The sequence below is a fragment of the Nyctibius grandis genome, chromosome 12, assembly GCF_013368605.1.
Source record: "Nyctibius grandis isolate bNycGra1 chromosome 12, bNycGra1.pri, whole genome shotgun sequence".
Taxonomy (NCBI): domain Eukaryota; kingdom Metazoa; phylum Chordata; class Aves; order Nyctibiiformes; family Nyctibiidae; genus Nyctibius; species Nyctibius grandis.
Genome location: NC_090669.1, coordinates 728,363 through 754,275, shown reverse-complemented (window position 1 = coordinate 754,275; position 25,913 = coordinate 728,363). Strand labels below are relative to the sequence as shown.

The window sequence follows — 25,913 nt, the reverse complement described above, 5'->3', positions numbered from 1 at the left end:
TTCCTGGATATTCGCAGGCCCTTTGGCCTTCATGGCCCCACTCCTCAGGACTCCCTAGACCTGTTGGCCATAATGGCTCTGTTCCAGGTATCCCCATTCCACAGGTCCCTTCTTGTCCCAGGATCCTTCCTGGGAACCTTGGTCACCACCATCCCCTGCTCTCAGGGACCCCCAGGCCCCTGGGGCATGGCCCCACACCTGGAGCTCCCAAGATGCCCTGCTCCTGGGACCCCACGACCACAGGGACTCCCTGGGGACATTGGCCATCAAGGTCCAGCTCTTGGACCTCCATGGTTCCTTGCAGGGTGATGTGTGCCACCCCCCCCCAGCGCTCCATCTCCCCTGTAAACCCCCAGTGCTCCATCTCCCCTGTAACCCCCCCTCTCCCCTGTAACCCCCCCATCTCCCCTGTAACCCCCCCAGTGCTCCATCTCCCCTGTAACCCCCCCCCAGCGCTCCATCTCCCTTGTAACCTCCCCCACACCACTCCATCTCCCCTGTAACCCCCTCATCTCCCCTGTAACCCCCCCACAGTGCTCCATCTCCCCTGTAACCCCCCCCAGCACTCCATCTCCCCTGTAACCCCCTCATCTCCCCGGTAACCCCTCCCCAGCGCTCCATCTCCCCTCTAACCCCCCTCCAGCGCTCCATCTCCCCTGTAACCCCCCCCAGCGCTCCATCTCCCCGGTAACCCCTCCCCAGCTCTCCATCTCCCCTCTAACCCCCCTCCAGCGCTCCATCTCCCCTCTAACACCCCCCACACCGCTCCATCTCCCCTGTAACCCCCCCATCTTCCCTGTAACCCCCCCCCCCCACCGCTCCATCTTCCCTGTAACCCCCCCCCACAGCGCTCCATCTCCCCTTTAACCCCCCACAGCGCTCCATCTCCCCTCTAACCCCCCATCTCCCCTGTAACCCCCCCATCTCCCCTGTAACCCCCCCATCTCCCCTGTAACCCCCCCACAGGGCTCCATCTCCCCTGTAGCCCCCCCCCATCCCCCGTTCATCCCCTCCTCCCCAGCCCCGGCCCGGGCCCATTGTCCTCCGGGCTCCCCCCGCTCCCGGCCCCGCCGAGGGGAGGTACCGGCCCGGGGGGGCCGTGCCCAGCCTCGCCCCTGCGCCGCCCCTCGCCACGCACCGGCACCGGCACCGGCTCCGCTCGCTCCCCGCACCGGGACCCCCCCCGCCGCCCCCCCTCGCCATGAAGGTGCTCCGGCACAAGATCGAGCTGCTCACAGGTACGGCCCGGCCCGGCCCGGTTCCCCCACGCCGGGCCTGGGGCGATGGTGTCGGGCTTGGGGGGGGAAGAGCCTCCAGCCCCTGCCTAGGAGATGGGGCTGCCCCCCCCCCCGCCGCCTGCCCCTTCTCCCCCCGGGTAGGGGCTGCTGGGGGGCTCGGTGCTTTTTGGGGTGATGCCTGGGGAGGTGGCAGGGCTGCAGCGGGGACAGCCCGGCTTAGGGGGGGGATAAGGGGGGGACTGAGCCGGCAGCCTCCTGGCACGGGGGTCCGGAGTGGGGGGGGGGTGCCTGTGGGGCTGCTGGAGCCTCCTCTGCCAGCCCCCCCCGGGAGTGTCCCCGCTGCCCGGGTGCCCCTGGGGCTGGGGAGGAGGTTGCTCTCAGCAACAGCCCCAGGGGAGCAGCCTGTGCCCCCCAGAGCCCCCCCCGCTGCCACCACCGCCCCACCCGAGCCCGGGGGGCTCAGCCCCCACATCGGTGGCACCCGACCCGCTGGCCTGGCGGGTCTCACGCTGTGGCCTTGCCCAGTTGGACCACGCCGTTAGGCTGGTTTGTGGGGGCTGCTGGGGCGCAGACCTGTGCCCCCCATGGGGCAGAGCGAGCTGGGGGTGTTTGTCCCGCACCGGTGGGGCGGGGGGTGGCCCAGGCTGTGTCACACTGGGGTTTTCCTCCACCCCATCACGGCTCCTCAGCGGGTCTGCTTGGGGGGTGGGCACGCTTCTGGGCTGCAGGTCCCCTTCCTCCTTCTCCTGCCTTGCTGGAGGTGGCCTTGGCTTCGCCGCCTGGCAGGGGCCAGCCCTCGCTCCTCCGGATTTGCCACCCGGGCTCAGTGAGCCCGGAGAATCCGCGCCGACAGCCCGTGGGTGCCACGGCCGTGCCAGGGCAGGACGCAGGTGGTCAACGGGGAGACTCCGGTGGGGCTGGTGCGTTGTCCGAGGGACCCCCCTGCCTTCTGACCTGGCATTAAACCCTTCCCACAGCCTCATCGTGATGATGATGAGAACAACAATGCTAATAATAATAGTAATAATAAATAGTGTATTTCCTTGCCACGAGCTGGTTCTCCTCCAGTAGCCAGCGCTGCGCTGCACCTCCCCGGGGAAGGGAAGCCACTGGGGCTGCTTCCGTCCCCATCTATATATGCAGTGCCAGGGCCCCGTGGAGCAGTGCCACGGTCCCAAAGAGCGTTAATGTCGCACTGGGTTTGGGACTGATTCGGGATTAGGGAGGAGTTGTCGCCCAGCTGTGCCCAGGAAACGGTGGCACCGCACTGGGAAGGCGGAGTGGGTGCAGAGATGGGTGCGCTTGGGGTGGCACCCCGGGGATGAGTGCTGTTGGGGTGAGCTAGAGGGAAAAGGGCTCGTTGCCAGCCACAGTGCCCCAGTATGCGATAGGAGCCGAGTTGTTTTGGCTAGGAGAGCCAGAGCTGTGGTTTCCTCACCAGCCCTCTGCAGTGAGAGTGGCCAAGCCAGGCTGGGTGACACTGCCCACAGCCCACTGCTGCGCTGGCAGGGGCAGGGACAAGGGGACCTGTGGGGTGGCGTGGGAAGCAGAGCACCCACGGGACACCAGCAGCGTGGCTGTGATCCCCACTCGTGGGCTGTTGCACCCATGAGACTCCCCGACAGACCGACCCCTCCTCTGTTCCCACGCTCAGCACCGCTTTGGGTGACCGTCCATCCCACGCTGAGGATGCTGCTTGGCGCAGGGCTCTGCCCCGGCCCTCGTGAGCCAGCTTTCCCCCCACCACGCAAGCAAGGTCACGGGGCCTTTCCTCATTGCTCGCCCTCCCCCCGTCCCATATTAGCTGGAGGCTTTAATTAATAAAGGCACTCACCATACTCTAAGTGCTGTTCCCAGCCGCCCCGGGGCTGCGGCCACACGGTGGGTTGGCGCGGTCAGCGTGGGATGCTCCTGCTCTCTTCCAGACCCAGCTACTGGTGAGGCTGATTTTTCCTCCCATTTTTTAACCCTGGGATCGTGCCCCCGGGGATCGCGGGGTTGCTCGGGTGGTGGATCTGCAGGCGGCACCGGCTTGGCTGTGCTGGTGGGACCCTCCGTGCAGGGGGTGACTTGGGGACCCCGGGTGCTGGGTGCCCTGGAGCTCCCCGGAGGCTTCGCCGTGGTGTTTCTCCCTCCAAACAGTTCTGGTTTGTTGGATGGCTCCCAAGGAGCGCAGTGAAGTGCGGTGCCTGCGGGAAGCAGCCAGGTGGCACAGCCGGCTTGGGGTTTGAACGGGAAACCCAGTTGGATGAGCACAAGCCGGCTTTTGGAGGACAGTTTGTGACCAGCTCTTGTGTTCCTGGTGGCCTTGCAATGCTCGGGGCATTGCTTGGCCTTTCCACATCGCCAGCCTGGGCTGACCCAGGCTTGAAGGTGGAGAAAGGCTGGGGGAAGAGCGGCTGGAAAGTGCCTGAAAGAAAAGGACCTCGGGGTGTTGGTCGATGGCGGCTGGATATTAGCCAGCAGTGTGCCCAGGTGGCCAAGAAGGCCACCAGCATCCTGGCTTGTATCAGCACCAGTGTGACCAGCAGGACTAGGGCAGGGATCGTCCCCCTGTACTCGGCACTGGGGAGGCCGCACCTCGAATCCTGGGTGCAGGGTTGGGCCCCTCACGACAAGAAAGACCTTGAGGTGCTGGAGCGAGTCCAGAGAAGGGCAACGAAGGTGGTGAAGGGTCTGGAGCACAAGTGTGATGGGGAGCGGCTGAGGGACCTGGGGGTGTTTAGTCTGGAGAAAGGGAGGCTGAGGGGAGACCTTCTCGCTCTCTACAACTGCCTGACAGGAGGGTGTAGTGGGGTGGGGGTCGGTCTCTTCTCCCAGGTAACAAGTGATGGGACAAGAGGAAACGGCCTCAAGTTGTGCCAGGGGAGGTTTAGGTTGGAGATCAGGGACAATTTCTTCATGGAAAGGGTTGTCAAGCCCTAGAACAGGCTGCCCAGGGCAGTGGTGGAGTCCCCATCCCTGGGGGGATTTAAAAGCCGTGTAGATGTGGTGCTGAGGGACATGGGTTAGTGGGGGGCTGGGCAGTGCTGGGCTAATGGTTGGACTCGATGGTCTTAAAGGTCCTTCCCAACCAAAACAATTCTGTGATTCTATTCTATAAAGCGTGGAGCAGGCTTGGCCAAGGCTGTGGATGGAGCAGGGTCTGTGTCTGCTGCGGTGCTGGCGTGGCCCCACACCATCCCCGGTATCCCCAGGGAGATGGCAGAGGGTGGGGAGCCAGTGGAGGGCATGTGGGGCCGGTGCTGGCCCATTCGGAGCAGCAACAACTTGTCCGAAGGCTTGGCCTTGGGGAGGGGTGGGAACGGAGGCTGCGAAGGCAAACGCCCGAGGTCCGGATCCTGCCCGAGCGCAGATAATCCCCTTGAGCTGGCACTTGCCAGTTACCCACCCAGGGGAGCCTGGACTGTCCCGTGTCCCATGTCTGTCACCTCCTGTGTGCAGCCAGCTGCTGGGAACGCAGGCAGCCCCTTGCTCCCCTCTGCTTTCTCGGCTGGGCTCGTGCCTAGGAGTGTTTTTGGAGATGCTGGCGTTGGGGGGTGCGACGTCCCAGTGCCCTGGTCAGCAGCACCCAGCCTCACGCCCCTGCTGAGCGGTGGCCCCACGGCAAAGCCTGTCCCTGCACGCGCTGGGGCTGAGCTGCCGCCTGGCCAGCACCCGCTTCGCAGGCGAGGGGAAGAGTTTGGGAGTAAAGGCTTCACGTTTGGTTTTCTCCTGTCATCGCAATGCAACCTTCAGGCTGTCTCAGAGCACCCCTCTGCCTCCCAGCGCGGCTGAGGAACGTCCCCCCTCGTTCGGGCTGTGCAGGGGGATCTCCTTCTGTCCCACCCGGATCTGTCTGCAGCCTAAAACCAGCCAAAATTTCCATTCTCTCTCTCTGACTGATGCTGGGAGCTGGGGTGGCAATTGAGATTGAGTTGAGTGCTTACAGGGCCAACCAGCATGGACCAGCCAGGTTGGTGTCCCAGTTTGCCTAGAGACAGGTCTGTCCTTAACTGGGAGAACTGGACCTGGGTGGGAGCTGGGAGCTGAGCTCCTCTAGGCACTGCCTGCCCCGTGCCTTGCGGTGGCCCTGGGGCAAGCCGAAGCACCAAGTCCCCGTGGTAGATGGGTGACGTGAAGCTGGTTTGGGTCCCATCCCCATGGGCAGGGAGACCTGGGGGGCTCCGGCGGGCTGGGGCGAAGGGGGCCAAGGCAGGTCCTGTGGGTGCTGACCTGTCCCTCGCCCCGCGCAGGGCTGCTGCTGCAGGAGATGACCATGGCGGGGCTGCATGAGCTGCGCTTCACCGAGGAGAAACCGCTGCTGCGGGGCCAGGACGCCGAGGTGGGGAGGCCGGGGACCGCGCTGGCGGCGGCTCCTCGCCTGGGGCCGGGGGGGTGCTGGAGTGGGAGCTGGGGGGGTGCTGGTATTGGGTGCACGTGTGTGTTGGTATTGCGTGCATGTGTGTGTGCACACGTGTGTTGGTATTGGGTGCACGTGTGTGCACATGTGTGTTGGTATTGGGTGCAGGTGTGTGCACATGTGTGTTGGTATTGGGTGCACGTGTGTGCACATGTGTGTTGGTATTGGGTGCACGTGTGTGCACATGTGTGTTGGTATTGGGTGCAGGTGTGTGCACATGTGTGTTGGTATTCAGTGCATGTGTGTGTGCAGATGTGTGCTGGTATTGGGTGCACGTGTGTGGACACGTGTGTTGCTATTCAGTGCATGTGTGTGTGCAGCCGTGTGCTGGTATTGGGTGCAGGTGTGTGCACGTGTGTGTTGGTATTGGGTGCCCGTGTGTGCACATGTGTGTTGCTATTCAGTGCGGGTGTGTGTGCAGACGTGCTGGTACCGAAGCACACACACACATGAGCGGGGGTTGGTGTGATGATGTGTGTGTGTGAAGGTGTTGCACATACCTGCTAATACACACTCGGGTGTGCACACGTGTGCGGATGGTGTAGCTGTGCGTGTGCGTGTACAGAGCTGTGGGCATTGTCCCCCCGCAGCCAGCACTGCCCTGGGCAGTGGGTGCTGGTGGTGTCAGGGTGCTCCGTGAGCTGGGTGGGAGCGAGGGGTGGGGGGGCTGCCCGTGTCCCTGACGGCTCCTTCTCTCCCCAGGAGCCCTCAGACGCCTTCCTCTCCGCTGGGGACACGGACTGGAAGGTAGGCCTGGCCGCGGGGCTGCCCCCACCCTGGGTCCCCCGTGGGCTGGGGAAGGCTGCGGGGCGCTGAGCAGCCCCAGGGGTGTTGCTGCCCCCCCCTCCCATGGGGGGTGTCTGTGCGTGGGGCGGGAGGGGACCGGGGGGTGGCTGCCAGGCGTGCTCTGTGCTGGCTGGTGGGCACTTGGCCGTGGGCCGGGGACAAAACCTCTTGAAAACAGGCGGTTTCTTCTCCGGAGGAGCGAGCTGCCTTCCAGCCCCTCTGCCATTGCCATGGCGATAGCTGCCCGGGCGATGCCAGCTCCCCGCTTACATAAGGGTGTTTGAAAGCCTCTTTCTTTTTTGGAGGGCTGGGGCATTGCCCCCCCGTACCACCCACCTCTCTCACCCCTCCGCTCCCCTGGCTGGCACCTGCCCGCCTCGTACCACCGCTCTGCCTCTCTGGAGGAGCCCCACGATGTGGCCTCGGGGCTGGCGGGGGCTCAGTTCATGCCTGGCTCCTGTGTTGGTCTTCGTTGCTCTCACACCTCTGCCCAAGCTCATCCCACACCAGGCTCTGACTGCGGTGTTGGTAGGTGGGGAGGGAGGGTCGTTGGGCTGCCGGACCCCAGCTCGCTGCCTGTCCCTCTCCTAAAGCATCCCCCCTCCCAGGGGACAGCAGTGACCGACTTCAGGATGTGTGCTGCTGCTTTGCCAGCAGCTGGGACCACTGGGAGGATGGGCTGGCGTGGTGCTGGCTGAGCCCTGCCAGGTCTGGCACTGAACTGGCAGCACCTGCAAGGGTAAAATAAATCTGGATTTCATTCATCCTGGGAGAGGGGTAGGGGAGCGCAGGTCCCTGTTTTCACACAGAATCACAGCGTGGTTGGGGTGGGAAGGGCCCTCTGGAGATCATCCAGCCCAACCCCTGCCAAAGCAGGGTCACCCAGAGCACAGTGCACAGGGTCGTGTCCAGGCGGGTTTGAATATCTCCAAAGAAGGAGCCTCCCCACCCTCCCTGGGCAGCCTGTGCCCGGGCTCTGCCACCCTCCAAGTCAAGAAGTTTTCCCTCATATTCAGATGGAACTTCCCGTGTCTCAGCTTGTGCCCGTTGCCCCTTGTCCTGTCACTGGGCACCACTGAGAAGAGTCTGGCCCCATCCCCTTGACACCCCGCCTAAGGTATCTGTAAGCATTGATCAGATCCCCCCTCAGTCTGCTCTTCTCCAGCTGAACAGCCCCAGCTCCCTCAGCCTCTCCTCGCAGCAGAGATGCTCCAGCCCTCTGACCATCTCCATACCCCTCTGCTGGACTCTCTCCAGTAGCTCCTTGTCTGTCTTGAACTGGGGGGCCCAGAACTGCACACAGTTACTCCAGGTGTGGCCTCACCAGGGCAGTGTAGAGGGGGAGGAGAACATCCCTCGACCTGCTGTCCACACTCTTCCTCACACACCCCAGGACACCATTGGCCTTTCTGGCCACAAGGGCACATTGCTGGCTCAAGGGGAACTTGGTGTCCCCCAGAACACCCAGGTCCTTCTCTGCAGAGCTGCTCTCCAGTAGATCAGCCCCCAGCCTGTACCGGTGCATGGGGTTATTCCTCCCAAGGTGCAGGACTCTACACTTGCCTTTGTTGAACTTCATGAGGTTACTCTCCGCCCAGCTCTCCAGCCTAGTTAGGCAGACCCAAAGTGGTGTGCAGGCTTTTTGGGTCTCCATCACCCATGTGGGTGGCAGGGTGCAGCCAGGCAGGGAGCAAGGACTTCTGTTAGGATGCTTGGTGGTGGCTGCTGTGGTTTACAGAGCAGGGGATTTCTGGTGACCCTCTTGGAAGCCACAAAATTATCCAAAAATGGCAGTGGTGGAAAAGAAATGCCGCCCTTCCCAGCAGCTCCGAAGCTGGTGAGATACTGGGGCTGGGAGCATCAGGGTGTGTGGGTCTGGGCTGGCCCTTGCTCTGCTTGCTCAGGGTCCCTGTTAACCGTTGGAAGGGAAACCAAACCTCCTGGTGTCACCGAAGTGAGGGCGAGGAAGGAGAGGGAGGGAAGGATCAGCTCTGGAACCCCCAACATCAGAAGGACACGGAGCTGTTGGAGCGAGTCCAGAGGAGGCCACGAAGATGCTCAGAGGGCTGGAGCCCCTCTGCTGTGGAGACAGGCTGAGAGAGCTGGGGCTGTTCAGCCTGGAGAAGAGAAGGCTGCAGGGAGACCTTCTAGCACCTTCCAGTGCCTGAAGGGGCTACAGGAAAGCTGGAGAGGGGCTTTTGACAAGGGCATGGAGTGACAGGACGAGGGGGAACGGTTTTAAACTGAAAGAGGGGAGATTGAGATGAGATGTGAGGAAGAAATTCTTTGCTGTGAGGGTGGTGAGAGCCTGGCCCAGGCTGCCCAGAGAAGCTGTGGCTGCCCCCTCCCTGGCAGTGTTCAAGGCCAGGTTGGATGGGGCTTGGAGCAACCTGGTCTGGTGGAAGGTGTCCCTGCCCGTGGCAGGGGGTTGGAACTAGATGAGCTTTAAGGTCCCTTCCAACCCAAACCAGTCTGTGGTTCTATGATTCTATGAGGATGAGGAGAGAGGCTGCAGTGCTGGGCTGGTGGGAGCTTCCGGTAGCACCATGGGCACCAGTATGGCTCTTGCTCAGCTGTGCTGGGGCAGGGCTTGATTGGTGTGAAGGGAACGTTAAAGAGCAATAACTCTCCAGGACGATCTTTGTATGCCAGTATTTCAGGGCTTGGCCCACGGTGATGCTGAATTGTGCCCGGCGGTGCCCAAGTGGCGTGGGTCCAGACGGCAGATGCCACAGCGATGCGCATGCGTGCCCTCAGTGCCTGAAAAAATGAACTGGGCAAGGATCAAGGTGGCTTTTCCCAAGCCAGCCAGGCCCTGTACCCTCTTGGTTCCCCTCCAAGAGCCTCAGGGTGGGGATGGCATGATCTTCACAGGCTGTGCCAGGGCAACCCCCTCCTTTCCCTCACCCTGGCACTTTGCAGGTTCACAGAATCACAGAATCAATCAGGTTGGAAGAGCCCTCTGGGATCACAGAATCACAAAATCACAGAATGTTAGGGATTGGAAGGGACCTCGAAAGATCATCCAGTCCAATCCCCCTGCCGGAGCAGGATTGCCTAGACCATATCACACAGGAACGCGTCCAGGCGGGTTTTGAATGTCTCCGGAGAAGGAGACTCCACAACCTCTCTGGGCAGCCTGTGCCAGTGTTCGGTCACCCTCACCGTAAAGAAGTTTTTCCTCATATTTATGTGGAACCTCCTGTGTTCCAGCTTGCACCCATTGCCCCTTGTCCTGTCAAGGGATGTCACTGAGAAGAGCCTGGCTTCATCCTCGTGACACTTGCCCTTTACATATTTATAAACATTAATGAGGTCACCCCTCAGTCTCCTCTTCTCCAAGCTAAAGAGACCCAGCTCCCTCAGCCTCTCCTCATAAGGGAGATGTTCCACTCCCTTAATCATCTTCGTGGCTCTGCACTGGACTCTCTCTAGCAGTTCCCTGTCCTTCTTGAACTGAGGGGCCCAGAACTGGACACAATACTCCGGATGTGGCCTCACCAGGGCAGAGTAGAGGGGGAGGAGAACCTCTCTTGACCTGCTAACCACACCCCTTCTAATACACCCCAGGATGCCATTGGCCTTCTTGGCCACAAGGGCACACTGCTGGCTCATGGTCATCCTGCTGTCCACTAGGACCCCCAGGTCCCTTTCCCCTACGCTGCTCTCCAACAGCTCTGCCCCCAACTTGTACTGGTACATGGGGTTGTTCTTGCCCAGATGCAGGACTCTACACTTGCCCTTGTTATACTTCATTAAATTTCTCCCCGCCCAACTCTCCAGCCTGTCCAGGTCTCTCTGAATGGCTGCGCAGCCTTCCGGTGTGTCAGCCACTCCTCCCAGTTTGGTGTCATCAGCGAACTTGCTGGCAGTGCACTCTATTCCCTCATCCAAGTCATTAATGAATATATTGAATAGTACTGGTCCCAGAACCGACCCTTGAGGGACTCCGCTAGACACAGACCTCCAACTGGACTCTGTCCCATTGACCACCACTCTCTGGCTTCTTTCCTTCAGCCAGTTCACAATCCACCTCACTACCCGATCATCCAGACCACACTTCCCCAGTTTAGCTGCGAGGATGCTGTGGGAGACCGTGTCAAACGCTTTACTGAAATCGAGATAGACCACATCCACAGCTTTACCATCATCTATCCACCGGGTTACGTCTTCATAAAAGGCTATCAAGTTGGTTAAGCATGACTTCCCCTTGGTGAAGCCATGCTGAGTGCCCCTAATGATCCCCCTATCCTTGATGTGCCTAGAGACAGCACCAAGAACAAGTTGTTCCATCACCTTTCCGGGGATGGAGGTGAGGCTGACCGGTCTATAGTTACCCGGGTCCTCCTTCTTGCCCTTTTTGAAGACTGGAGTGACATTCGCTTTCCTCCAGTCCTCAGGCACCTCTCCCATTGCCCAACCATTCATCGAGTCCAACCATTGCCCTGACACCACCATGTCAACTAGATCATGGCACTAAGTGCCATGTCCAGTCTTTTCTTAAACCCCTCCAGAGATGGTGACTCCACCACCTCCCTGGGCAGCCCCTTCCAATGCCTAATGACCTTTGCTGAGAAGAAATGCTTCCTAATGTCCAACCTGAACCTCCCCTGGCGAAGCTTGAGGCTGGGGGCTGCCTGCCCTTCCTTGGGGAGCTCTTACCCTGTTTTCTCAGCTCACCTCCTTGGGGTAATTCAATCCAGCCCCCAGCTTAGCTCTTCGCTGTCCCACCGCTCCCTTGCCGAGATGCTCTGGCCCGGCCGGGACAGCAGGGGGGAGCGGGGATCCCCCACAGCCGTCGCCAGCTGCAGTAAAGCCCTTGGGGCTGCTGGCGTGAGCCAAGGTGCAGGAGTACGGGGGGACGGGCACCTCTGCCCCGGGACCTGAGCTCGCTGGCCCTGCCGGCTGGGCTAGCAGCCCATGGGGTGGCGATACCGCTTGATGCCATTCAAGCGGAGTCAGCCTTGCTCAGCCCTCCTGTCTCCCTGCCGCCCTTCTGCATTCGTGCCTTACTTCACCTTGGCTTCACCCTTCTCCCCTCTGTTTTGCCACCTTCTCTCTTTTTTCACCTGCTCATGCCCCTTCTGCATCTCTCGCTTTTTCCCGGAGGCTGTGGCTGCTCGTGCTCTTTGGCTCCACAGGCAGCAGGGCCAAGGAAAGCAAAAAAGGCCCCCAGACCCGCGAACGGCTTCGTACCCGTGCCAGGAACCACCTGTGAGCTGGGCTTCACCCTCCCGCGTGGTCCTTTGTTAGCAGAGATGCACGGGGAAGCCCGTGTGTGTGCTGGTGATGGCAGCTGGACCCCCTCTGCCCATGGCTGCAGTGCGTGCCAGGGCACGGTGGAAGCAAGCCGTGGCGAGCTGCTGGGGTGGGGGTGATGAGGAGGTGCTGGCAGGCTCCAGCTGGCACGGAGCATCCCTGTGGTGGTCAGGGAGGCTGGAGGGTCCGTGCTGGATGCTGCCCTGGTCCAGCACTGGCACGCGGCTCTCCAGCCCCTTTGGGCAGGTGCTGGAGGGTCTGCGGGACTCTTTCTCCATCCATGAGTGCCCAGCTTCGTGCTGCAGCGGCTTGGGTGCTCGTTGTGCCGGGCTGGGCAGGGGCAGGCAGGGCGCAGGAGGATGGCACCCAGGGCCTGCCGGGGGATTTTGGGGCTGTGGTGGCACAAGGCCATCCAGGCGTGCAAGATGCAGGCAAATGGACTCACCCTCTTGTGAAGCCTTGATGGAATCTGGGCAGAGATGCTCAGAGGGCTGGAACACCTCTGCTATGGAGACAGGCTGAGAGAGCTGGGGCTGTTCAGCCTGGAAAAGAGAAGGTTCCAGGGAGACCTTCTAGCACCTTCCAGTGCCTGAAGGGGCTACAGGAAAGCTGGAGAGGGACTTTTTACAAGGTCATGGAGTGACAGGACGAGGGGGAACAGTTTTAAACTGACAGAGGGGAGATTGAGATGAGATGTGAGGAAGAAATTCTTTGCTGTGAGGGTGATGAGACCCTGGCCCAGGTTGCCCAGAGAAGCTGTGGCTGCCCCCTCCCTGGCAGTGTTCAAGGCCAGGCTGGATGGGGCTTGGAGCAACCTGGTCTGGTGGAAGGTGTCCCTGCCCGTGGCAGGGGGTTGGGACTGGATGGGCTTTAAGGTCCCTTCCAACCCAAACCAGCCTGTGATTGTATGATTCTATGATTCAGAAACCATGTGCTTGCACACGGGAATACACACGCGTGTGCGTGCGCACACAGCATGCGTCAGCCCAGGGACAGGATCCGACCCCTCGGCGCTGCTGGGCTGTCTCTCCTCCTGCCTTATTTACCTGCCACCAGCGATGTTCAGGCTGGGGCTAAATCCTGCCCATGCCCTGTGTGCCAGCATCCCGCAGCAGTGTTGCTGGGTAAGGTAACACAGGTATCGGGGCAGTGTTCACGCATGTACACGTGTGTGTCCCTCTGTGCACATGTGCACAACATCCTGTGTGTGTGCAGGCCTTTGGGCATGAGTGATGCCCATGGCACACACGCAGGAGAAGAATGCAGCAGACGTGCTCCTTACATGCACGTGACCACGCACATACATGCACAGGAACATGTACCGATGCAGACACGCAGGGCCCAGCCCCGTGGGGGTGTGCGCAGGCATTTTGCTGCGTGCGTGTGCTTCAGCGTGGGTCATTGTATTTATTTTTCCAAAGTTTGCACGCACGGATGTGTGGGGACATGGTTTTTGCCTGGCCCCTGTATAGGCATGTTGGTACATGTTCCTGTGCATGTATGTGCATGATCATGTGCATGTGCAGAGCGTGCCCGATGCGTCCTTCTCCTGTGTGTTTCGCGTGCGCCCGTAGCCGTTCGTGGGGGTTTGTGTGCCTCGCTGCAGGGCCGTGGGCTGGGCAGCTGCAGGCTCCAGCGTGATCCTGCGTGTTTGCGTGGGGCCGGAGCCGTGTGTGTGTGTGTGTGTGCTGGGTGCGGGCGAGCGCCGGGGCTCTGCGGCGACAATGCCCGTGTGCTGCGAGGGCTGCAAGAGCCACCGCGGCCGGGCACCCTGCCTGCCCCGCTCTGCCCAAGCAGGGAAAATGGAGCGGGTACCGCAGAGTGCCAGGCGTTTTTTTCTTCATAAACAAGGGTATTTGGGGCCAACTGGAGCATGAATAATCCCCGCGGCAGCCAATGGCTGAGCGCTGGCTCCATCGCAGCGCTCGCCCGCAATGGTGCCAAGCCTGCGTCGAGGGGGAAGGGAGAGGGAGGGCTCAGCGCAGGGCTGGGGCTCTGCTATAAAGCGAGGCGAGGGGCTGAGCCGGCGCAGAGCTCCGCTTCGCCGCTGTGCCCCACGCCGGGACCCCGCGCTCGGCCCACCCTGCCCGCGTGGCCTCGTCCCTCCGGCTCCTCGCCATGCCCGAGTGCTGGGATGGGGTAGGTACCACCGTTCCCACGCTCGCCGCCCTCCCTTCCCAGGGGGTTTTGCCCCAGCACCTCCCCTGCTTGCTGGGGCTGGACCTTTGCGCGCCAACGGGCTTGGCATGGGGCAGATGGGTGTTAGTGCGGGGGGGAACGGGCTGCTGGGGGACCCCCAGCCCCGCTGCTGCATCCCTGATGCGCTGCGGGTTTCGGGGACGCATTGTCCTTGAGCATGTCCTCCCGCAGCTCGGCGGAGATGCTGAGGGTGGGCCAGCGTGGCTGACGCCGCTGCACTGGGGCTGCCTGCTGATGGGGCGGGGGGGGGCCACGCTGCCCCTTCCCCACCCCCGGAGCTGCAGGGGGAGAGGGTCTCGTGCTGTTTTGAAGCGATCCCTCGGATGCTTTCCAGCCTCTGCGGTGATGGCAACATCCGATGGCAACAGGCTGGAGTGGAGGGGGGCAAGCGAGGTGGGAGCACTGGGGAACGTGGGCAGGGCTGGGCTCTCTCAGGCACCTATGGGTGCTGAGACCCCCCGTAATCCCTCTCCTCGCTGGGGCCGTGGGTTGTCAGTGCCCCCCCTCCTTGCTGGCTCTATCCCCTGCATCCCTACTAGTGAGCATCCCTGCGGCGAAGGGCAGGGCTGTGGTACCCAGCGCTGCTGCAGAGGCTGCACCAGGCAGGGATGTGCCTGGCTGGGGTGGGGGGGGTGCGGGGGTAGCAGTGCTGGGGAAGGAGCTGCCACCTTGGGTGTGAGGCTTTGGGGTGGGATTGCTGGCTGAGCTGTTGGGGCTGTGATGGGGATCACGGGCGTGGGGATGGCAAGGAGGCAGCCCTGTGCTCCGAGTCAGACAACATGGATGCCTCCTGCTCTGTGACCTTGGGCCAGGCCTTCCCTCTGCCTCAGTTTCCCCATCTGTTGTTGCAGGGGGATGTCCTTGCTCATTGCCTGCTGCCTGACACAGCCTTGGGAGGGACCGCTGGGGATGAGGGCGGGGGTCAGGGTGCCCTTGGGAAGCTGAGCGTTGTCTCCACAGAGGCCTTGAGCTGCCCTCTGGCTCTGCGTCCCCCCCCCTCCGCGGACAGTGGATCTCGGTGAGGGGAGGCACTGCAGTGAGGAGACCCTGTCCTCAGGCGGTTCCTCCCACCTGAGGCCTGTGTCCTTCAGAGTCCTTGGCAGCGTGTAACCCGTGGGAGCTTCTACGTACCTGCTCCCCTCCTGCCAGCCCATCCGTGGGGCTGCCAGGACCCACAGCAAGGACCACGCTGGCTGGGCACCCTGCCCGCATCCCCTGCCTGGCCCTGCACGGCGCGTGGTGCTCCTGCACCCATCAGATCCCAGCTTCGAGGTCACAGCCAGTGTGGGGGCTGGCAGGCATGGGCTTCTGGAGGGGACCACTGGGCCCTTGTCCCTGGGTGATTCCTTGGCCAGCACCTGGGCTCGCAGCCTCACTTTCCCTTGCTGGCTGGGGAAGATGGCCGTGAAGGTGAGGCTGGAGCCCTCCCAGCCAGGGAAACTGAGGCATGGGGCAGTCCTGGTTTCTGTATGGGGACACAGCCATTTCAGACCAAGGGATTTTAAAGTTACTTTCGCTGTCATTCTGGGATCAGGCTGCAGCGTTTCCTGGGGTAGTGTCTGGGGTCTGACCTCTGCCTATTTGTCCCAGGCCAACGGGGCCATGCTGTGATCCCCCACCCTCTTGCCAAAACTCTCTCAGTCTCAGGCCCTCAAAGATCTCCTGTCCCATCATGTGGTCCAGCTGTCCCATCCCATGATCCTCCTCTCCCAAGCCCTCTTGGATCATCCCATCCCATTCCATCCCAAACCTCTATCCCTTGATCCCATCTGGTGATCTCATCCCATGATACACCTGTCCAATCCTAAATTCTAATATCCCTTCCCTTCCCTACCCTACCCTTCCCCTCCCTTCCCTTGATGGAGGCTGGCACCATTTGTACCTGATTTCTCCTGCCTTCTGCCACCGCAGGATGCCCAGAGCTGGGGTTTTCCCAGGACGGCTGCTCCTCTTTCCCTTGTGCCCCCATGGGACCCAGTCGCCCCGGGAAGCAGCGTTAAGGGCTGGGATGGCAGGGCAGGAGAGGATGTCTTGGGGCAGGCAGGCATCACCCCATCTCTCCTCTTCCCCCAGGAACATGACATTGAGACACCCTATGGGCTGCTGCACGTGGTCATCCGGGGCTCGCCCAAGGGGAATCGCCCGGCCATCCTGACGTACCATGACGTGGGCCTCAACCGTGAGTGCTGGTCCCTGGGCCGTGGGATGCAGGGGCAGGCAGGAGGGAGCCTGGGGCTGCATGGGGTGCCGGGATGTTGGCCAAAGGCCCTGGCTCAGCTCCTTTGCCTCCTCCCACGGAGGGTCCCCAGGCTGTGGTGGGTCTCCCCAGGCATCTGAAAGCACCAGGAGGGTTTGGATGCTCGGCCGAGTCCAAAGCCCAGGCCAGGCCCAGCCAGGAGCGCTTGGCCACCCCAGAGCTGTCTGCCCACCCACGCCAGGCAGGGACGGGATGTGGGGGACGCCGGCTCGGTCCCCGCCGGCCTGTTGGTATTCAGAGCACGGACCCGGCTGGCGGCGGGGTGTAGCGGGGGGACGAAGGAGACGGGGAATAGCAGGGAAGGAGGGACCCCGGGCCGGGGGTGTGGGTGTGGCGATGCTGTGCTCTCCGTTAGCCTGCGGCCTTGGACCTGCCCCCCAGACCCCTGCCCCGGGCTGTGCCCCCCCCAGCTGGGCCGGGTTGCCCGGTGCCCTGTGAGCTGGGGGAGGCATCTCCCCCTCCGCTGGCAGCAGAGACTGTCACCGCCGTGCTGCGTGAGCTGCCTCTCCATTACAGCAGCTCTCTCGTGGCCAGGGATGTGTCATGTCAGCTGCAACAGCCCTTACAACCCGCCTCCCCCCCACATTTTGGGAGGGATGTCCTGGCACCGATGCTGTGGGGCAGGACCCCTCCAAGCCCCGGTGATGGCTGTGTCCAACGGTGGTGGTGGTGGCCTGTCCACAGCAGTGCTGTGGCTGTTTCTTCAACTGTTTCCAACAGGAAGATTTGCAGCCGTTTCTCAAATCCCATGTGTGCTCGAGCCCTTTCTGGGGATTTTGGATAGGGCCAATAATACCCTGGGGTGCTAATCCTGCTGCCTGCCGGGTGGTCCTGCAGCTCTGGGCTTTGCATCCGCCAGTCCCATCCCTCCAAGCAGACAAAGCTCACCCCAAACTCCTCATCCTCCTGGCTGTGTCCATCCATCCCCACGCCTCCCAGCACCTGCGGGGATGCAGCCGCTGCTCACAGTGGCTGTGGTCTCTGGTGTGGGGACGAGGAGCCTGGAGAGACGGGAATGGGAGGGCTTTGGTGGCATGTCACCTCCCAGCTGAAGGGCAGTGGGAGGGCAGGTGACCTCTCTCCATGCTCCCCTGGTGCAGCAGGCCCCCATGCTGGGGTGTTTGGTCTCTGATCCCTGCCTGCCCTTTGACAGATAAACTTTGCTTCAACACCTTCTTCAACTACGAGGACATGCAGGAGATCACGAAGCACTTTGTGGTGTGCCACGTGGACGCGCCGGGCCAGCAGGCAGGAGCCTCGCAGTTCCCTCAGGGGTAGGTGCCAGCTTCGGGGACTCGCTATGCCCACCGGGATGTCACCTCCCTGCCTGCTGGCTGGTCACTGCCTGGGCAGTCGTGCCCTGCCTGCGGGACTCCCCAAAGCGTGGCAAAGCTCAGGGTGGGCAATGGGGTGGTTTGCAGGTGGGTGGCATTTCCCTGCCCACTTTGGGCAGCCCAGTTGCCCTGTCCCAACCTCCCCCCTCCGCGTGGGTCCCATAACCGCTGTCCTGTGCCTCCCTGTGCCACAGGTACCAGTACCCATCCATGGACCAGCTGGCTGCCATGTTACCCAGCGTGGTGCAGCACTTTGGGTGAGTCAGCCTCTCCTCCATAGCTACCGGCTGAGGGTGCTGGGCAGGAGACAAGGGTTTGGGGCTGGGGGAGTTGTTGCTGTAAGCTGGCACCCTGCATGTCTTCTTCTGCCCCATGCTGCGGGTGGAGGGGTGCCCCAGGGAACCCGTGCTGGAGACCGCCACCCCCCCCATATACACTTCTCCACTTTCCAGGTTCAAGTACGTGATTGGGATCGGTGTTGGGGCAGGAGCCTACGTGCTGGCCAAGTTTGCGGTGAGCCTGGGGCTGGGCTGGGATGGCCCTGAGTTGCCCTTACATGCTGTCAGCCCGGGGCATGGGGAAGAGCAGGAGCTGACACCCCCCAGGCAGGATGTGCCACGGTGAAGGTGCCTGGATGGACAGGGCAGGGCTGGGACAGCCCAGCCATGGCCATGGTGGCCGGGCAGTCTTGCCACAGGTCTCCCATCGCTCCCAGAGCAGGGCCACATCAGCCCCATGCAGTGCCTGTGCAGTGGGCAGTGGTGCTGACGGGGCCTGCCCTGGGCGCATCTCCCCTTCCCGCTGAGCATCACCCCTCTTGCTCGCTGCAGCTCATCTTCCCCGACCTGGTCGAAGGGCTGGTCCTCATGAACATCGACCCCAACGGCAAAGGCTGGATTGACTGGGCAGCTTCCAAGGTGGGCAGAGCCCTGACCCCGCTCCCGGCCCTGGTGGCTCCCTGGGGCTGGAGCCAGCCACAGTGGTGCCGTGACTCCCTGTGCTCCCTCCACAGCTCTCCGGCCTTACCAGCACGCTGCCGGACACCGTCCTGTCCCACCTCTTCAGCCAGGTAAGGGCTGTGCATCCTGCTGGCACCCTGCCACCCACCCAGCATCCCAGCCAGGTCACCCAGGCTGTGCCCTGCCGGGGGCTGCAGTGCTGCTGGACCTGCCCCACGCCCAGGGATGGGCTTAGTCAAGCCCTGCCTGGATCCCTCCTGCCTGATCCGGGGCTTAGCCTTGACTCGTGCCCACGTCCTGCCTGGGTGTGCTGCCTGCAGCACCGCCATGCCTGGCTGCATTGCCCAGCATCGTCCCCCTCTGGCATGGGCAGGCCTGGGGGAGCGGGGTGTCCCCATGGCACCCAGCAGCACCTGGGCCTGATCTCCATCCCCCGCCGGCGCAGGAAGAGCTGGTGAACAACACGGAGCTGGTGCAGAGTTACCGGCAGCAGATCGGCAGCGTCGTGAACCAGTTCAACCTCCAGCTCTTCCTCAACATGTACAACAGGTGAGCACCAGGGAGAGGGGCTGCGGCACTGGCGGGCGGCCCCGAGGGCACCCTGACCGCTGTTGGGTGCAGGCAGGCAGCGGCGCAGAGCTGGCGGCCGGGGATGTGGGAGTGCTGGTGCCTGTGCCAGAGCGCTGCTGTGTCCCAGAGCCCATGGCAGTGGGTGCACGTTCCCTGGTCTCCTCCTGCGCTGGGTGCTGGCACAGGCCTAGGGAAGGGGGCAGAGATGCTGTCCCATGCGTGCAGGAGGTTGTGAGCTTTGCTGCTCTGCTGGGTGCTGCATCCCCGAGCACGGGCTCTGCTGGGGTCATGGCAGAGATGGCTGTGGGGTCCCCCATCCACAGGGTGCTGGGACAGCAGGGCTGGGTGTTGCTTCCTGGAGCTGGCAGTGCCTCAGCTCTTGTGCTATGGCATTGGTGGCAGCACCTTCCCATGGGCTCACACTACCCTCTTTCTCCTCCATCAGCCGCAGGGACCTGGACATCAACCGGCCTGGGACTGTGCCCAATGCCAAGACGCTGCGGTAAGAGTCATGCTGGCATGGCATGGAGGGGGTCCCAGGGCAGTGGAGCCCACCCAGGCCAAGCCCTGACTGTGCCCCTTCCTCCTCTCATTTCCAGCTGCCCCGTGATGCTGGTGGTCGGAGACAACGCGCCCGCTGAAGAGGGAGTGGTGAGTGATGGTGGGGGTGGCAGGCGGATGGTGCCCACGCGTGGGCACGCTCGTGTTTGCTGCCTGCCCTGACACGTGTGAGCTCCCATGTGTGGGAGCGTGCTCATGTGCAAACCTACCTGGAAAGCCTCCCCTCCCTCATGTGCCCAGACGTGCTCACAACGTGCACACGCGGATGCGTTGGCGCAGAGGCACGCTCCCTGCTTGGCCACGGGCACCCGAACACCTGCTGGCACATGCGTGTGCTTGCACACACCCACGTGGTTGTCCACACTTGCACGATCAGCCACAGGCACTGTGCAGGTGGCCACATTTGTCCATAATGTGTAACCGCATGCACACACCCCCTCCTCCAGCATGTGCACCTCTATGCATATGCACATAGAACCACAGACTGGTTTGGGTTGGAAGGGACCTTAAAGCCCATCCAGTCCCAACCCCCTGCCACGGGCAGGGACACCTTCCACCAGACCAGGTTGCTCCAAGCCCCATCCAACCTGGCCTTGAACACTGCCAGGGAGGGGGCAGCCACAGCTTCTCTGGGCAACCTGGGCCAGGGTCTCGCCACCCTCACAGCAAAGAATTTCTTCCTCACATCTCGTCTCCATCTCCCCTCTTCCAGTTTAAAACCGTTCCCCCTCGTCCTGTCACTCCATGCCCTTGTCAAAAGCCCCTCTCCAGCTTTCCTGTAGCCCCTTCAGGCACTGAAAGGTGCTAGAAGGTCTCCCCAGAGCCTTCTCTTCTCCAGGCTGAACAGCCCCAGCTCTCTCAGCCTGTCCCCATAGCAGAGGGGCTCCAGCCCTAGACCACTCTGTGGAATTGTAGGACCCAGACATCTTCAGCTGGGCACTCAAAATCAGTTGTCACTTTTGACTTTAACCATTTGGTAGAAAGTGCCTCTTCAGCTCACAGGGGGGCTGTTCATAAACCCCTCAGCCGTGTCACAGGGGAGCACCATAGGGCAAACCTATGAGGAACAGCAGAGCATCGTGTGCTTGTACACATGTGTGACACACAGGGTGCCTCACCAGCACTCCCTCCTCTCCCTTTCCAGCCCCCACCCTTGCCCAGACACTGCCTGGCAGGAGGAAGGTCCCCCCTGTCCCATGGCAAGGGGTGGTGGCTCTGCGGGCTCAGGGCTCGCCTAGTTCCCTGTCTCCACGTGGCTGGGGTGGGATGTGCAGCTGGGGTGCCATGGGCCAGTGGTGGTACCCATGGGCAACTTCTGCCAGGCTCAGGGCACCTCAGGGTGTTAATATCTTCCCTCTCGCCCGCAGGTGGAGTGTAACTCCAAGCTGGATCCCACGAACACCACGTTCCTGAAGGTAGGCGGGTGGCAGGGGCAGCTGGGTGGTCTGTGCTGCCCGAAGTGCCCCATTACCCTCTGCTCCAGGGTTGCAGGGGGTCCCCATCTCCCCATTCCAGGTCCATCCTGGCCATGGGGCTGGGGGTGGGTGCGGAGAGCAGGGTAGCCCCAGCAGTGGCATCCTGCCAGTGGGTACCAGGGGACAGGGTGGGTGGCAAAGGCACCCTCCCAAACTAAGCAGGACCTTCTCTCTGCAGATGGCTGACTCCGGGGGGCTGCCCCAAGTCACACAGGTGAGCCCCCACAATTTCCCCAGTTAACTGGGTATACTGGGCCCTGAGACATGCACTGGTGCTGGCCCTGGCTAGCAGGGGTTGGGCTGAGGTGGGCCTAGGGGTCTTGCGCAGGGGCTACCAGAGGTGGCTCAGGGCTGAGTGGGGATCTCGGCCCCGGTGCTGCCTCAGCTCAGCCTGCTCTCTCCCTGCAGCCCGGCAAGCTGACCGAAGCCTTCAAGTACTTCCTGCAAGGCATGGGCTACAGTGAGTGCCGGGGCGGGCACGGGGCTGGCGTGGGCACATGCGTGTGTGCCCGTGTGCGCGTGTGCTGACCCTCCCACGGGAGAGGAGCCCGGCACCCCCGCGTGCCCGTCCTCATGGAGAGCTGCACGTGTGTCCGTGCTGGTGTGCAAGATGTCTGTCTGTGCGCTCGTAGGGGTGTGAGGCTGTGTGCTCGCAGACGTGTGTGCAAGGGCTCTCCGTGTACGTGGGGTGTGAGGCTGTGTGCTCACAGACGTGTGTGCAAGGGCTCTCCGTGTAGGTGGGGTGTGAGGCTGTGTGCTCGCAGATGTGTGTGCAAGGGCTCTCTGTGTACGTGGGGTGTGAGGCTGTGTGCTCACAGAAGTGTGTGCAAGGACTCTCCGTGTACGTGGGGTGTGAGGCTGTGTGCACGCAGATGTGTGTGCAAGGACTCTCTGTGTACATCCATGTGCATACAGGGTCTCTGTGCATGCGTGCACACTTACATGCGTGTGGGCACGCACAAGCAGGGGCTGTGTGTGCACACAGACGTGCAGAGTCCATGTGCACAGGTCTGTGTGCATACGTGTGTGTGTAGGTCCCTGAGCACACGTGTGTAGGGGGGTGTGTGTGTGCAGGTCCATGAGCACACGTGTGTAGGGGTGTGTGTGTGCAGGTCTGTGTGTGCACGCATGTGAAGGTCCTGGTACACACATGTGTGTGTTTGCACGTCCCTATGCACGTGCACGTGTGTCTGTGTGCGTGCAGGCCTGTGTGCACACGTGCAGGTCTGTGTGCACGCACACGTGGGGCTGGGCGGGGGCTCCTGGCCCCACGGAGCGGCCAGGACAGCTGACGCTCTCTCTCTGCCCTCCCTGCCCTTCTCCCGCTCCACCCCTGCCAGTCGCCCACCTGAAGGACCGGAGGCTGAGCGGAGGCGCAGGTACCGCTCAGCACTGCTGGGCCCGTGCCCGCTGCTGCATGGTGCCTGCCTGGCCTGTGCCCTGAGCTGCCCGGGCACCGTTGGGAGCAGCCTGGCTGTGGGGCTGGCCCTTCGCAGCCGGGTGCCCTCTGCCTCGCTCTGCTTTGCCTGAGATGGCACCGGGCGCTGGCGGCTAAGAAATGGCGTTTGGAGAAGGCCCCCCCATGCAGGCACAGTGTGCCCAGTGTGCCCTCCTCCATCTGGCCAGGAGCTGTGCCCGCTGGGCGTCCTCGCTGGAGGAGGGTGTCACCTTCCCTGCACACCTTGGGGACCCAGGAGAGCCCCCGTCCCTGCTCACCCCTTCCCTGGAGGTGGCGGCCGGGGTTCTCCAGTGCCTCGTGCCCAGCGGTCGCGTGCCCGGTGTGCAGCCTGCCCCAGGGCGCCCCGTCCCTGCCCCGCTGTCCCTTGCCAGCCTGGAGCTGCTCATGGCGTCACAGCACCGCATGCTGCAAGCTTGTGCCCGGGGTCATTCCCACCGGGGAGCGGGACCGGCGGCTTTGCTCGCGTGAGGCAGCGCCGTGCCAGGTTCTGCTGGAGGGAGCTGAACCCCCCGGCCGTCTCTCTGTGCCCGTGCAGTGCCATCCGCCAGCATGACCCGCCTGGCACGCTCCCGCACGGCCTCCCTCACCAGCGCCAGCTCCGTGGAGGGCACCCGCCCGCGTGCCTGCACCCACTCGGAGAGCACCGAGGCCATGGGGCAGATCAACCACACCATGGAGGTGTCGTGCTGAGGGCCACGCCTGCCACCGACGTCTTCTCCAGAGCCATCTCCCATCCGCCAGCATCCCACCAGCACCCACCCACCCCGTGGATGTCCTCCTCCAGGGCCCTCGCTCCTTTGGGGTTCATTTGTCGTCTTTGCCATCGGCCTCATCCCCTTGGCTGGTACCAGAGAAGGAGGAGAGAGGCTTTGCTTCACTGCCTCCCAGCTCCAGCTCCTGGCTTCACCCAGCAGTCACACGTGGTTCTGCATCTGTCCTCACCCTCCCTAGCAATGGCTTGGCCCTGGCTTGGGAGGGTGGGTGGCAGAGGGATGGGGCCAGGATGGGGCAACAGGGGCAGGGTGGTGAGATTGGGACGGGATGGGGCTGTGGGCAGGACAGCAGGACGTGGAGAGGACAGAGGAGGTAAGTTGGTTCCCCCAAGGTCAACTGATGGCTGGCCAAGTCAGAAGAAAGACAGGGAAGGGTCACTGGACCCTTCCTGGGGCTGCAGCTCCCATTTCTCCCTGCTGGCCCTCCCTGGGGAGAGCTAGTGTGGGATCCCCCAGCACACCCAGGACCTGCTGCCCCGGAGCTGGCTGAGCATCGTGAGAAATTGCCCCCCAAACTGTCCCCTCGCCCTGGTCATATACCCTGAGGGCTGCCCCGGGGCAGGGGGAGAGGGCTCAGCCCTGCTCCAGAAGCCATCAGGGCAGGAGGGTGGCATGGAGGTCCCCCTGCCTCTGCCCACGCTCTCACCCGTGGTGGCACTTCCTTGGTCCTTTGTTGCAAGAAGGACAATCGCCACCTGCCACCAAAAACGCACTGCGGGGAAGGGGGAGCTGTTCCACTCCCAGCTCCCGGGCTGACACTGCCAGGCCTCAGAGGTTTGGGGACGTCACGTGGCAAATCCCCCCCTCCGGTTTTGCCCCAGCCTGTGGGTGTCGCCGCAGTGGAGCCATTAGCAATAAGATGAGACACTGCTCCCCTGCAGTGCTGGGGAGCCCTCAGCACTCTCTGCCCCGCAGGGTGCTGGCAGGGTGGGGTGACCCCTGGGACATGGGGAGCACCCCAGCCTCTGGCTTTGCCCACAAAGCTGGCCAGACCCACCGCGGCCCCCCAAATCCACATCCCCCCCAGCATCTCGCCCGCGCACCGAGCGAGGCGTCTCTCAAGGGCTTGGCTCCCCCTGAGCTGCGGGGCCCCGTCCGGGCACCGGCTCCGGGTGGATCCAGCCTCTCGCGCGCGGCGTGGAGAGCTGCGCCATCGCGTCACCCCACTGCCGGCCACCCAGCCGCTGCTGCCGCCCCTGCCCACCTCGCGGGCGGCAGAGCCCGGCTCCTCCTGCACCGGGGTAAGGGAGCCCCCGGCTCTGGCCACGGGCGCTCAGGTCTTTGTGGGTGGTCTGTGGGGGACCCGTAGGGGACCCACTGGGTGCCACCGTCTGGGCGAGCAGAACCAGCCTGCTGGGAGCAGGTCCCACCCAGCCACCCGAAAGCACTCGCCCCCCAGACCCGCTCCCTGCTCCCTGGCGAGCGGCACGGGGGTCCTGGGGCTCCCAGCACGTGTACAAGGGCTTTTGGCCCTGAGACCCGTGCCCTGTCCAGCCCCTCCCATATGGAATGCCCACCCCGAAACACCAGTGTCCCCGTTTGTCCCCCATTTTGTTCTGCCGTGTACATCTCCTCAGTGTGACTCTGAAAGCTACGTAGCTCATTTTTACTGTAGATACTGCTGCGATCTCTCGTTTTCTCAGTGTGTCCTTCCAGATGCTATATATAAAAATACCTAGACATAATATACATGAGGGTTTGTCCGGTCCCTGACCTTTTTTGGGTTCATTCCCCCTTGCATTCTTGTCCAAGTGGTGCCATGTGGTTACCCTGGCGGTGGTCTGGCCGTGCTCGCCTTTGGTTCCTCACCTTGGTTTTGTTGGTCGGTTTGATTTTCCCTGGTGGTTTGTTCTTTGTTGGTTTTCCTTTTTTTCCTGCTCACAGCGGAATTTAATGCATTTTCCTGTCTGGGCTCAACCTGTTTTTGTCACGGAGGCATCAAGGCTGCAGCACTGGCGAGAGGCAATGTGTAAACTGGATTTAACTAACCTGTTGCTGTAGAAAGGATTTACTGTGTTGGAAAAAAACCCAACAAACTAATAAAGTCGCTAAGAACCTGCTATGCTCTTTTCAACACGCTGCAGAGAAATGGGTCCGAGGACAAGGGGGGCACCTTGGCCACCAAGCACACCAAGGGCTGCACCACTGGGAGAGGGGGACTAGGGTGCCCATGGAGGAGAGCCCAGGACCCCGGGGTGCACGCGGAGGGGAGTCGGGGGATGCTTTGGTTTTGGGGCAGCCATAGGCAGAGTGCCCCATGTGTTGGGAGTGGATGGAGACTGGAAGGCTGCCAGTTGTGGCCCAACAAGGTTGGATCCAAGGGGTGCCCCCTGGGGAAAGAAAGACCCATGGCTGCACAACTCTGGGGATGAGCAGGGTCCTCAAGAGATCCAGCCTCCCTGTCCTCTTCCAGGACTGCAGGCTCCCTGTTTGTCTGCATCAAGGTCTGAATGTCCTAGGCCACAGCCCTTTCCACATACATGAAGCCCTCCCTGGGAAGGATCCCCGTCCTGCATCCTAGCCCTTGTCCCTGCTCCCGTGTGTCAGTGTCTGCCTTGTACTGGGGTGCTCCAGACTGGTCCCAGTCCCTGAACAGAGTCCCAGAGCCAGGGCATGGAGGGCAAGTGACCGTGTAGTCCAC

General features: G+C 62.4%; 1 protein-coding gene across 6 annotated transcripts; it reads left to right on the top strand.

Moving 5' to 3' along the window:
* Window positions 1-1,201: 1,201 nt before the first annotated feature.
* On the top strand, window positions 1,202-23,435 carry NDRG4 (NDRG family member 4). 6 transcript variants are annotated; one of them, XM_068411681.1, is made up of 17 exons: window positions 1,202-1,238; window positions 5,474-5,562; window positions 6,343-6,387; window positions 15,958-16,063; window positions 17,295-17,415; window positions 17,670-17,732; window positions 17,928-17,988; window positions 18,306-18,392; window positions 18,488-18,544; window positions 18,880-18,983; window positions 19,450-19,506; window positions 19,604-19,655; window positions 20,933-20,980; window positions 21,219-21,254; window positions 21,449-21,500; window positions 22,381-22,419; window positions 23,035-23,435. In XM_068411681.1, the coding sequence occupies exons 1-17, from the start codon at window positions 1,202-1,204 to the stop codon at window positions 23,187-23,189; spliced, it is 1,209 nt and encodes a 402-aa protein (XP_068267782.1). In that variant the 3' UTR covers window positions 23,190-23,435. The 6 variants fall into 6 exon arrangements, with proteins under 6 accessions (XP_068267782.1, XP_068267781.1, XP_068267784.1 ...); XM_068411680.1 differs by having other exon boundaries at window positions 5,474-5,586; XM_068411683.1 differs by lacking the exon at window positions 22,381-22,419.
* The last annotated feature ends 2,478 nt before the right edge of the window (window positions 23,436-25,913 follow it).